Genomic DNA, 13,148 nt, shown 5'->3' with positions numbered 1-13,148 from the left:
CAGCCTGTGCAACATGAAACCCAGTATCAAAAAAAAAATGAAGAAAAGGAATAAATGGGTACCAGGCCAGGGAAGAGGCCTAAGAAAGGAGACCCTGCTGAACTCTAGCAAACAAAAGGACTCTCTGGGTCCTGGGAGGGGGTGAAAGGCCCGTGGGACGAGAGAAGAGACCTGGGCCACAGCTGATGGAAGACAAGGGCTGTGGAAGGCTTTATGCCCTAGACTTGTGTTTTCCACAAGCTCTTGGGGGAGTTTTTTGGAAGTTGATGCTTAATATTCCTTTTTTAAAATTTAACTACATTTAAATTTATGTATTCTGTGCATGGCCGGGTGTACAGGCGCATGTGCCACAGTCTACAAGTGAGGTCAGGAGCAGCTTGGGACGCCAGTTCTTTCCCTCAGCCACGTGGGTTCCAGGGATGGAACTCAGGCTACTGGGCTTGGCAGCAAGCGCCCGTACCCCCGGAGCCATCTCTCCGGCCATAGACTATTCTTCTTTAAATGGATCAATACATAGGCTCTCCGTGCCCCATGTTCTCATCCGGCAGTGGGGTTCTGCAATGGAGGCCACTGGGAGCACAGAGGACTGATTCCAGAGGGGGGTGGGGTGGGAAAGCAGGGGAGTCAGTGACACAAGAGCAGCCACCTCAGGCACTCTGTGAACATTGTCATGAAGAGGCCACTGACACACTGACATCTCCACACCACAGAACCAGCAAGACATTGTGTCACCAAGAGTGAGAGCGACAAATATGGTCACTCCGGGAGGAGGGAGGGGGAGAGGAGAATAAAACGGAGAGGAAGAGGAGGAGGACAGAGAGAAAGAAAGAGGATATTACACACACAACCACCAACCATTTTTTTGTAGAATGTTTGGAAACACACATAAGCAGCCTGCAGCATGCTCTTCCCACCATAGCCTAGAAGGGTCAAAGCTTTGGCCTTGGATCCAACCTCAGGTGCTTCCCCCCCAACCCCCGGCTCAGCTGATAGCCCAGGGTGGTGCTGGCAGGTTTCAGATACCAGCCACCCTTCATGAATCCAATTCCATCGCCCTCCAGCCAGCTCAGTGGCATCCCTGGCAGGTGACAGATTGGCGAGGGGGTTGGGCAAGAGAGCGGGGATGGAAAGAATTAGATCCTGGGTCGAGCCCAGATTTCTCTGGGAAGGAGAGACAGTGGGACCAGGAGCTTCAGAGCGGGTTCTGTGGGCTACGAGCAAATCAACACTGCTCATCCTCCTGGACCCCGAAGGCGCTCCGCTCCTTGCCAATTGTGTGTCCGAGGAGAAGAGAGAGGACAGACAGCTGCTGGCAGAGTCAACAGTGTGTGCCAGCTCTGCGGACTGGAGCAGGCTGACATGGGCTGGGCTTCCTCGTCCAGCCAGCCTGAAGCCCCGCAGCTAGCTTCCTTCTGCCCCAAACCTAACGACCCCAACAACACCAGCTCTTGGATTGAGCCGCGAGGCAAGGCGAGGGAACAAATGACTGAACGAGCTCTTCCCACATTTTCTGGGCTCTGGTGCCAAGTGAGAACTAAGCTGCAGTAGGCAACGTTGGGCTGGAGAGCTAGAGAGTGTTCCAGAGGCTAGGGCCTGTGTTTACTCTCAACTCGCGTTTCTATGTCGGAAATTTGCTGATTGCATTTGGGCGGCAGGGAGCAAGTATTAAATCTGATAATGCCTGCTGCCACTGAGGCAGGGCCATCTGTCCCAGGGATCTGTGCGCTGATAAGAGCAGTCTGTCAAGAAGGCAATAAACCCTAGCCAGCCTGAAGGCTGAGACAGGCAGGCAGGTCTCACCATTTCTGTGGGGTGCTTTCCCCCTCCCCCAAGAAGACTTTTGGGGAAACACAGGAAGATGGTTAGCCAAGAGGATGGGGCTCTGCCCTGGGCTATTTCCCCCTAACATGCAGAATGGAGAAGGTGGAGGATTCTGGGGTTGTCTAAGGCTAGACTAAAGCTGGAGATGCCCCTGCTGGAGGCCAAGAAATAATCTCTCGCTCGCTCTCTCCTGGTAAAGGCCAGAGGTTCAAACGGCCAGAAAAGAGGCCAATGAGGTGGCTCAGAGGAGAACACATGTGGTAGAAGAGAACTGATTCCAGCAAGCTGTCCTCTGACCCCCCATGCATGACATGGTGTGTACACACACACACACACACACACACACACACACACACACACACACACACACACACTGTAATAAAAAAGGAAAAGTATTTATAGCCAGAAAAGGCCCCTAAAGACATCAAAAGCTAAATAAGCAAAAAACAAACAAAAAACAAAAAAAAAACAAAACAAAACAAAAAAAAAACACCCCAAACCAAAACCAAAAAACCAACCAACCAAAACAACCTCCTAATACATAGGAACTGTCCCCACCTGGCCAATCTAATTTATTTATCGAGGTCCTATTGAAATGCCCTTCTCTTGGGGGACAGAGTCTTGCTATGTAGCACAGGCTGGCTTCCGACTTGCTGACACCTGTAGTGGGTGTTCTTTCTACCTATGACCTTGGGGTACCAGCCCCTAGGGCGTGGCCTCTTGGCTAGTTTAAGACTGAGAAGCACATACGCAGTCCCCATCAGACACCCTCCTGTCTCAGCTTCCTGAAAGCTGGGATTGTGGGCATGTGCTACCACACCTGGCTCTCACAGTCACAGGTAGCCATAGATACTCTGTTTAGATTTCTCCATCACTGGATCTCACAATCCTTGGAGCCGGGGTGACAGTTTGACAGTAATAATCACTTTAGTGTCATGACTTAAGAGTCCAGACTACAGAGTGAGGCAGCAGGGTTCAAATTCTCACAATGTTAGAAACTGGCTGAGAGCCCCTGGGCAAAGTTATTTAACCTGACTCAGCACCAGGGTTCTCAGCTGTAAATGGGAATAAGAGTATGTACCACATGAATTACATGGCATGGAAATTATATCTCAATATACCTATTGCCCACCACCCATTACCCATGTCAAAAGGTTCCTTTAGGGATTAAACAAGAAAATGGGAAATGCCTGCCCATAGGCAGATCTGTGTCTGTGTTCAGGGGTCGCTAGGTAGGCATTGTTGTTAATGATCTTGATCATAAGTCTCCATGACCCGACAGCCTGCCAAGGCCATCGAACATTAGGATCAATAAACATATTCTGGGCAAGTCAGACCCGCAGATTGGCCTGTCTGGGACTTCTAGCGCAGAAGAACTCAGCTGACTAATTATGTTTGGAGAAAACTACGTAACTCCCGAGGATTAACAGCTATCTGCAAGGTCAGTGCTCAGGGACAAATGAATGTTACATGCAGGGCACCACTACCTGTCAGGAACCCGAAGTACTAACTCTCAGTGTCGCCAGGGCCTGTGTGTGCTTGAAATGTTATAACAGCCTTGTCTCTGGGATTTTACAGGGCAGCATCCCACTGGGGACGAAGTTTCTCACCGTGGCCATCTTCACCCAGGTGGCTGCAGAGAATCAAGTACCTTCAGTCCCCAAGGTGGGCAATGTTGCTCCCAATGGAGAAAAACCACTCCTAGAAGAGGCTTCTGACACCCCTTTCAGATTCAGTGTGTGTGTGTGTGTGTGTGTGTGTGTGTGTGTGTGTGTGTGTGCCTCTGGAATTAAAGGTGACTGTGAGCTACCTAACAGGCATGCTGGAAACCAAATTCAGGTCCTCTGCAAGAGCAACAAGTACTCTTAACTATTGACCCAACTCTCCAGTCCCTTAGACCCTTTTTAACATTAGTTTTTAAGTTAGTGTACAAAAAAATGGGTTTCATTGAAACATTATCAGTCATCATTATATGACACATCATAGTAATTTAATTTGCTCATACTCATCCGATCGCCCTCTTCTGTTCCTCTTCCTGCTCCTGGTGGTTCCCTGGGCCCCTTAATAGGTCCCTTCTGCTTTTGTGTTTTTAATGTAATAACACACACACACACACACACACACACACACACACACACACACACACAGATTCTTATCCAAAACAAACATTTTAGTTGTGGAATCTTCTGAGCTGAAGAGACCACTGAGCATCACCTAGTCTAGTGGGTTTCCAGTATCTTGGGTCTGTAACAGAGCTTTTGTAACAGGCCAGGCACAGCAGTGTACACCTTCCATCTCAAGCATTTTAGGAGGTGTGGAGGCAGGAGGATGAGGAGCACAAGAGGAGTCCCACTACATAGAGAGTTTAAGGTCAGCCCAGGCTAGATAAAACTCTGTCTCCAAAAACCAAGAGAGACTGGGGAAAGAAACAAAGAGAGAGGAAAATCTACTATGTCGCTAGACCGGGGGTGGGGGGGGGGTGGGGTGGTGGTGGTGGTGGTGGTGGTGGTGTGGTGGTGGACACATGAGCAGAGAAGGGGCGTGGCCACGGGGTCCGCACGGCTTCTCCTCCACCAGCAGTCATCCTAGATGCCCCTGCAGAACACAGCTAGGATTCTCAGGCTGTGGCACTGTGAGTCTCCTGGGCACAAGCCCTCCTCTCAGCATTTCTGCTGACCGGACACAGAGCCTCTTCCAGCAGTGCATGCTCCTGAGCCCCCCCGCCCACCCCCCCCAGTCAGCCACAGCTACCATGTCCTCTCAAATACACACACACCAACACAAGACAGTCGTGAGGCAAACCTTCCAGAGGGTGCCTAGGCCTGCTCCAAGGATGGCCCACCTTGGGCTGGAAGACATGGTTCTCCTTCCCCAGGTGGTCCACGATCCCAAAGATACACAGTGGCCCAGCGAAGCCCAGCAGGTCAGCCAGGATGCGGAATGTGCTGCTGAGGATCAGGCGTCTCCCAAAGGCATGGCACAGAGCCCTCCAGATGGCCCGGGCACCCTGTGGGCTCTGTGTGTCCTTCCGCTGCCAAGAGAGTCCCACAGCCAGGTCAGAGTTGGTTAGGGATCAGCCATGGAGAGTCCCTCCTCCTGTCACCCTTGGATCCTGCTGCCTGGGGAAACCCTGTGGCCATGCTGCTGGGAAGAGGCAAACTTCAGTGGGAAATCATGGTATCAGTGAATGCATGACAGGGAATGCAAATGGGGAAACTGAGGCCAGAGGCATATCAAGTCACAGTGCCGATAGGGGGTCATGTGATCAGCACAGCACCATCTTGATGGATTGGCACCTGCTGTGTTCACTCATTACCACGTTTCAATGTTCCCCTGAGCACCGGCAGACACAGTGAAGGAACACTGTATGGGGGACTCAGAGCTCTGGGCAGGGCATGGAAGGTCTCAGGCCTCAGCTGACCTCATCCTGGCCAAATCTGCGGAAATAGTGTAGGGACCGGGACAATACCTTGCCCTCCACACTGGGTAGAAGCCCCCGTCACTTCAGCCACCGTACTTTAAAATGAAGAGTACAGGGGATGGGAGAATCATATAAAGCCATGTCCCTTACCAAGCCTCAGTTTCCCCATTTAGATAGTGAGCATTTTGGACATGCCGATCTAAGCTGTAAGGGCCGTTCTAACCATGACCTTCCTGTGAATATTTGGTCCCAGTATTCTCCTGTGCCACTGAGGGTGAGCCCCCTTGCCCTCCACAGGCCGAAATCCTTGGCTGTAACTCCACGGGAAGGCAGGCAATGGGTGGTGTGGCTGGGCCCACTGACCGCCTGGGCGTCGAAGGCCACGCAGAGTCGCTGATAGTTGGTGAGGGCTCTCATGGCGATGGGCAGCTTGCCGATGGCCCGCAGGTCGATGGGCTTCTTGTGGGCTGTCTTGATGAAGGCGTTCATCCACCAATAGGTCCCTTTTGACAGCAGGTTAACAAAGGGCTGCAGAAAACGCACACCCAGATCCTGCAGGTCCTCGGGGGGCTTTACTTCCCTCGGTGTCTTGAAGAAGATGTACCTCTGTGGGGCATATGGGTACGGGGCAGGCGTGGAGGTGGGCAAGTGTAACACCTCCCCTTCCCCACCACCCAGCAGGGGTCTAGGTGTGGTGGGCTGTACTTGACCACCAAGAGCCTTGCGTTGTGGCTGTTCATGGAGGCTGGGTTTGAGCTGAGCTAGGGAAGAACTGGGGGTGGGTGTGGGAGGGGTCACCACTGTTGTGTACAGTGATGGTTTCTGTCAGCATCTCCTAGGAGACAGGCTTCGGGGTGTGGCTGTAGGGCACATCCACACTGGGTTAACTGAGGAGGAAAATCCACCCTACACGTGGGTGGCATCATTCCAGGATCGGTGTTCCCAACTGAGTGAAGAGGAGAAAGCAGGGGCTCGAGAGAGGAATCATCTGTTAAGAGCCCCTACTGTTCTTACAGAGGACTCCAGTTTGGTTCTGAGCACACAGCTGGGTGGCTCACAACTGTCTATGACTCCAGTTCCAGGCGATGTGCCGGTCTCTGCAGACACCCGCACTCATGGACACAGCGCCCCACTCCAGCGCCAGACACACATGCATGCATGCAACTAAAAAACATTTCCTTGAGACAAAGTCTCGCTATGTAGCTCTGTTTGGCCATGTAGACCTGGCATTCACGGAGATCTGCCTGCCTCTGCCTCCTAAGCGCTGGGATAAAAAGTGTGTGCCACTGTGCCTGGCTAATTTTTTTAAAAAAATGTCTACTATAAATTTAAAGTGCTCCTAGAGAGAGGGAGAGAAAGAGATAAGCTAGGCCCCAGCCAGCACTCACCTCTCTCTGCCTCCTAACTGTGGATGCCGTGTGACAATTCACACTCCTGCCCACCATGCCTTTCCACAGTGACTCTACCCTTAAACGGCGAGCCACAGTAAATCCTCCCTTTCCTGAGTTGCTTTTATTGGCTACTCGGTCAGAGCAACAATAAAAGTAACTAATACCTACGGAGTTTGCGGAGCCTGAAGTCATGTGGACCCGATTCAAATCTTGCCTCCTGCGTATGCGTATGCTAGCAAACCTTGTCTACCGCATTATTAAGGGAGTAAGGTGCACTTCCCAGGGTCACTGTGAGGATCGCTTGTGGGAGGGAAGGTACAGAGGTCAGCTCACCTGGGGACCATAAGCAAAAGCAGAAGGACCTGACAGGCAGCTGATTCAAGAGCATTTTGCAGCAGCAGCAGCAGGCCCAAAGGAGAAAGGGCCGCCACCCCCCGTGAGGGGCCGGAGGGCAGGCAAAGGATTGTCTCACTCACGGCAGGTAGCTCACACCACCTTTAGGTAGGAAGTCTATAGTACTGGTTTCACTTTAAAATGCATGCACACGCCCTTTGCTTAAGCAACTCCCTTCCTCGGTGTCTTTCCCACAGAATAGTGGCAATACACGGAGAAGGAAATATGTTCAACACAACATTATCTGTGAAGTCAAGAACTCGGTAGTGACGTGAATGTCCACCACTGAACAATGGCTGCACCAATTACAGCCCTTCTATATGGTGGAATATTATGCAGCCACTAAGAGGCTGGGCTTGCATCTCAGGCAGCTCAGAGGGAGTCCTAAGAAATACTGGATGAGAAGAGCATGACACATAACACAGTATATAATATGATCAACTTTGATGAAGCAAATATTGAAGGGAAAAACACATTAGCTTATGTGTGCTGAGGGGAAACCACTAAGTGGATTTGTTTAGATAGATGTGGACGATGTCATATTAATAAAAATACTATGGGGAGTAAGTAGGCTGTTAGTTTGAGTCACCTGGGAAGCGGGGATGGGGTCAGGGCAAGAAGGTACCACTCTAAGATGGAGAAGAAAGGGGAGGAAGAAAAGAGGATGACAAAGCAAAGGATACAGATAGGCACTCAGGAGGCTGAGGCAGGAGGATAGAGAGTTCGAAGGTAGCCTGAGCTACATAGTGAGAGCTTGTCTCCGAGAACCAACCAACCAAACAGAACACAAAAGGCACATGATCATGGTCTCCACTCATTCCTGTGCTCTGCCCGTTGGTGAGTGCTCTGTTGAGTCCCTGACACCAACAGAAGCAGAGAAAAGCAGTCCCTTATGTTTCCTCTTCCCTCCGAGAGTCAACCCATCCTTGTCCGTCCCCCTCTCTCTGGGTATCCGGGGTGGAGGACTGTGATCTGATGGAATGGCTCCCCTGAAATCTACCTAGGGTCCCAGTGCCCTGTCCAGGGCAGGTAACGCCCACATGCAAAGCCTACCTGGGTCAGCACCACACTTCCCACTTCCCTGCTTACCCTCACCCTGATGACGTTGACCTCCACAAGCAGCAACATTCCATACAGAATCACCAGAAGCCCCGTGAGGCAGAAGCGTAGCTGAGAGAAGCCGATGGCGTGGTCGTAGAACTTGACAAACTTGATGGTCTTAGTGATGAAGGCCAAGGTCCAGTAGATGAGCAGAGCTGCGGAGGGAGGAGAGGATGTGTGAGCATGGCACGTGTGTGCCTCCACAAGCACGCACGTGTGTGGGAAAAGAGAGAGCGCATGTTCAGGAGGCGTGGGGGGGTGTTCATACACATTTTTGGTAAAGGGAGGTATGCATGTATGAGTATCACATTATCCCCGTGATCAACCAGTCGGTGGGCTGACTTCTGAGACAGTCTCGTACGCTATCTGGGAATGACCTTGAACTTCTAATTTTCTGGCCTCCTCTTCCCAAGTACTGTGATTACAAGTGTGAGTCACCACAGCTGGCTCTGGTGTCCCTTTGAGATTCAGAACAGGCATTCCAACACTGTGACAGGCATGCTCAGAAACACTCATATCATGAGTCCAGCACGTCAGACAAGTAACAGTGAGGACAGGAGAAACAGCTTCTCCAAGTCAACCAAGTTACAGGCACTTGAAACACGTTTTCTCATTTACCACAACCTTGAGAGGGTGTGGCTGGTCATCCCCAGCTCAACCAGTCAAGGGGACTAAGGTTCAGCAAGGCTGGGTAACCCATGCATGGTCATGACGGTGTTAAGCGGCAGAGCTGGGCTCGCCAGTCTAGGGTGACTTCAGGTGAATTCCCAAGCTGGGAACATTGTAACGATCGTTCAATCCAGCCTGTTTGTTTCAGATAGGACACTGAGGCCCGTAGACATGAAGTGAATTAGGCATGTTCACCGTCAGCTTGTGATGGCTAGAAGGTGAAGGAGGTCCAGGTCCCCGTCCTCACAGCCCAGAGCCCACAGCACCCCAGTAACGTTGGCCTGGAAGCCTGGGGCTATGGAGGACACAGAAAGAGCGATGTTTAGCACCATGGGGCAGTGCAGTACAGTGATTCGAGGTGGAGCCCTGAAGCCAGACTCACCCCGATTTACTCATAGCTGTGAATGCAGCCCAACACAAAGTCACAAACTTACCTAAACTCTGTGACTTTTGTTTTGTAAGTCACTGCAGAGTCCTCTAGTGTAGATTTTGTAGACGACAACACCACATTGTAATGTCAAAGGGTCGAACACACTGGAGCTGTCACCCTCTTAGACCTGAATTTCCTCATCCATCATGGGGGGCAGTGACAGCACCCCCAAAGATGTTAGGGAGCAGTGTGTGGAAAGCATTTAGCACAGGGAGCCTGGTGTGCAGTGTGGCTGATTTTTGGGCATTAGCTGTTGACATTTTTATGAGGGATGGATTTCAGATTTGGGGCAGTCTGCTTCAGAAGCCCTGGGTAGATTCTGCCCTGAATTCTCACTCTCTCTGCTAAACTGCCAACTTGTCACTGTGAGCTTGTGAGAGCAAACCCCACCACAGCTGATTAAGTGGCCCCGAGGGGGTGTTGAGGTGGAGGCACCCTTTGTCCCGAGAGTCGTATTACAGTGAGGCCCCCACCCCCAAGCCAGGCCACAGTGGATAAAGGAGACCTGCACTCTGACCTCCACACGAGTCATCGGCCACCCTTTGGGGAAAATATGAGATCTGTTTGACCTAGCTGTGGGCTGAGAAGCAGGTCAAGACACCAGGCCTCACCATGTGGCCAGGACTGAGTGTGGACAAGAGGGAAAGGCCCTCGGGGACTGTGGTGACGGCCCCTTACCGTGTTAGTCTCCAGACCACGGGGATCTGCAGGTGGAGGCCACCCCTGGTACGGGTTATTTCCCGTGTATTGGCTTTCTTTTGCCCAGAATGAGCGGGCCACCTGCTGGGGCAGAGACTTGAGCTGTGCCTCTGTGTCTGCCCCAGGAGTCTACAACAAATCTGTGAGGCAAGGACTCAGTTCCTACCTGGATGGGAAACCAAGGCTCAACGAGCCCGAGTGTCCTCCGCAAGGACACAGAGGAAGTTAGAGGTGGGGCCAGGGTGAGCCCAGAGGGTCCTCTCCCACAGTGCCAACCTCCAACCTGTCACTGGACACAGCCTCGCCCATCAGCTCTTTGGTGTTGGGCTGAGAGCAGCGGGAGCCAGGAAGCAGGTGTGAGTGGGGATGTGGAGAGTTCTAGGCTCTAGACGCTCTGAGCCTTCTCTCCAGTGTTTCTCCTCAGTACCACACCGCTCCACTGCTGTGTTCTGAGCATCACACCTGCATGTTCTGCACCCATCCACTGCTCTCCAGTCAGGGTACCACCACATCCAGGCCACCATCATGTCTTCTTCGCATGACTACCTTGGGGACTTTGTCACTGGCTGTCTGTCATTCCCCCTTGCCTGCCCTCCATGTTCAAATGTCATCACTGCACCATGGTCACAACCGCTGTTCACAATACTCAGGGCCAGGCATGTGGCACACGTCTGTAATCCTAGTATTTGGGAGGTGGAGGGAGGAGGATCGGGGGTTCAAAGTCATCCTTGGCTAGTTTGAAACTAACCTGGTCAACATGAGATCCTGTCTCAAAAACACCAACCCAATAACAAAACCAAGAATGAAAAAAAATCAAAGCAAAGAAACTTCCACGATGATGATGATGATGATGATGATGATAGTAGTGGTGATGGTGGTGGAAGCAACCCAAAAGCCACCAACTGGTGAGTGGATGGCAAGATGTGGCACAGCCAGATAATGGAATATCACTCAGCCTTAAAGGAAGGAAATTCTGACACATGCTACAACATGGGCAGAGGACACTGAAAATTACCATAGTGTTTTGAAAGAAAATGGCCCCCATACGCCATAGTGAGCGGTACTCTTAGGAGGCATGGCTTTGTTGGAGGAAGTGTGTCACTGGGAGTGGGCTTTGAGGTCTCAGAAGCTCAAGCCAGGCTGCTGTATCACAGGCTCTCTGCCTGCCCATCTGGATACAGAACTCTCAGCCTCTCTCCAGCACCGTGTCTGCCTGCATGCCACTATGCTTCCAGCCACGACGACAGTGGCCTAAATCTCTGAAACTGTGAGCCGGCCCCAGTTAAATGCTGTCCTTTATAAGAGTTGTCACGGTCGTGGTGTCTCTTCACAGTAACTCAGACAGTTACAAAAGGATGAAAGTCCTTAGTGAGGGTTTATAAGGTCAGAAAGTGGAATGCTAGGCCCACACGCTAGGGAAGGGACGTAAGGTATTAGTGTTTAATGAGTGCCGCGCTTTGGTTTGGGAAGGTGGAAGGTCCTGGAGATGGACAGTGGTGTTGGCTGCATGGCTGTGTAAATGTTCTCAATCCCACAGCAATGCACACGTCATGGCTAACACGGTCAATACTGTTATACACAAACAACACACAAAACCCAAAAAGAGGCAAGTTAACCTTGTTTGAGGCCAGTCAGGGCTACACTGGGAGACCTTGCCACAAAAAATAAGAATGAACAAGCAACAACGTAACAATAACAGCAACAACACCACCATCCCACTCCAGCTGTTCTTTCTCAGATCCATTTACGTCTCTGTTCCTCAGGGCCTGTGCACACTCTCAGCCCTTCTCTCCTTCCTGTTAGGTCCGTTCCCCTCTTGTCTCTCTCTGGCGTCCTCTGGGGCCCCAGGATTACATTTCATGGGATAGTTTAAGCTGTATCGTGCTTTACCTTCTTGTGGGACTCCAGGCCTGCGACCGGATGCGGGCCTCCAAAGGGGACTGGCTTTTTCATGAACTGCCCTCGATCCCTACAGCTCAGCACCCCCTCTCGCCTGATCTAGAAATTTCTGGAGCTGCAGAGCTTTTCCTGGGGGCAAAACTCCAACCGGGGGGGCTGAGGAAAGTGGAGAAGTCCCTGGTTTCTTGGGAAGTATGGACACACCCACAGTGATTTGTGCTAGGAAGACAACCGTGCGCTTGCTGAAAAATGGAAATACTAGCTTCCGGGTGCCTGTGGTGTCTGCAAGACTCTGCTTAGCCTGGCCCTGGTGGTTCCTCATATGGGGAGGGTCCTCTTGGGGACTGCTCTCTGAAGCTTGGAGCTAACATCTGCCTTTCTGGATGACAATCCAGGCACATTCCTTCATTCACACGGAGTCCTGGGGCAGGGGCACAGCTGGAGGGTCCGGATGGAGCATCACATCTACCATGAGAAGGCAGACCTGTGACTAGATATTAGGAAAATGTCCTCTGCCTGAAGACAAGACAGCCATGTCCCTGTCAGACCACAGAGAGCCCCACATTCTAGTGTCTATTACACGCTGTGACTCTTGAATCTCAATGACTTACTGACACACCACCAGAGGCACAGCCTGGCCACAGACTGTAACTGCAGGTGACCGTCGGCTACACAGGGGCAGATCGAGACTTAGAGCTTTGGGGGCAAGGACACAGCCTGAGGACCCTTAGAAGCAGCTAGAAGCCTGCTCAGTTGCTTGATCTTGGTGATGCCCCCTGAGTAGCTGGGTGGACCAGGTCAAGTCACCCAAGCCCTGAGCGGTGGAGGGAAAGAATAATGGGGCCACCTCACGGGGCTGCCACAGGACTGAGTTAATTCGACAGGACAGAGCTCGACATGTAGGTAACGCTCCATGAGTGTTTGCCGGTGCGGTTTGAAGCCTTTCTATTTCACATCTGTAGGCAACACTGGGGAGCTCAGCTCCAGCAGAGCTCCTGTGGGCATTAGAGAGACAAACCAGGGAGACGGTGGAGCACAGAGCCCAGCCCACGCGACACACTCCGTAAGGAGCAAGCAGCATGGCTGCTGTTTCTGCCTGGAACCCCAGTCATTCATGTCAGGCTCAGGCATTAAATGCCAGCCGTAAACCGACATCTGCTGAACACATCTGCCACCTCACCCATCCCCAAATACCCAACTGATTTACCTCACTGCACACTTGACCCTGGAGTTGACAGTCCAGTGACATCTCAAATCCAACATGCCTGAAACCCTGATGCACATCTTGCCCCTGCCTCCCCCCTGGGGCCACCTCAGTGACTTT

At 51.8% G+C, this 13,148-nt stretch overlaps 1 protein-coding gene across 2 annotated transcripts in view; it reads right to left on the bottom strand.

Moving 5' to 3' along the window:
* Positions 1–13,148, bottom strand: part of Abcc8 (ATP binding cassette subfamily C member 8) — a 73,305-nt gene that overhangs the window by 53,983 nt on the left and 6,174 nt on the right. For both annotated transcript variants that reach the window (XM_028880195.1, XM_028880194.2), the window contains exons 4-6: positions 8,116–8,282; positions 5,606–5,848; positions 4,664–4,852 (exon numbers count right to left, since the gene is read on the bottom strand). In XM_028880195.1, the coding sequence (XP_028736028.1) occupies positions 4,664–4,852; positions 5,606–5,848; positions 8,116–8,282 (599 nt within the window). The remainder of the gene's footprint in view (positions 1–4,663; positions 4,853–5,605; positions 5,849–8,115; positions 8,283–13,148) is intronic.

The sequence above is a fragment of the Peromyscus leucopus genome, chromosome 1, assembly GCF_004664715.2.
Source record: "Peromyscus leucopus breed LL Stock chromosome 1, UCI_PerLeu_2.1, whole genome shotgun sequence".
Taxonomy (NCBI): domain Eukaryota; kingdom Metazoa; phylum Chordata; class Mammalia; order Rodentia; family Cricetidae; genus Peromyscus; species Peromyscus leucopus.
The sequence above is the reverse complement of the archived record's forward strand: the minus strand, read 5'-3'. Positions and strand labels throughout refer to the sequence as shown.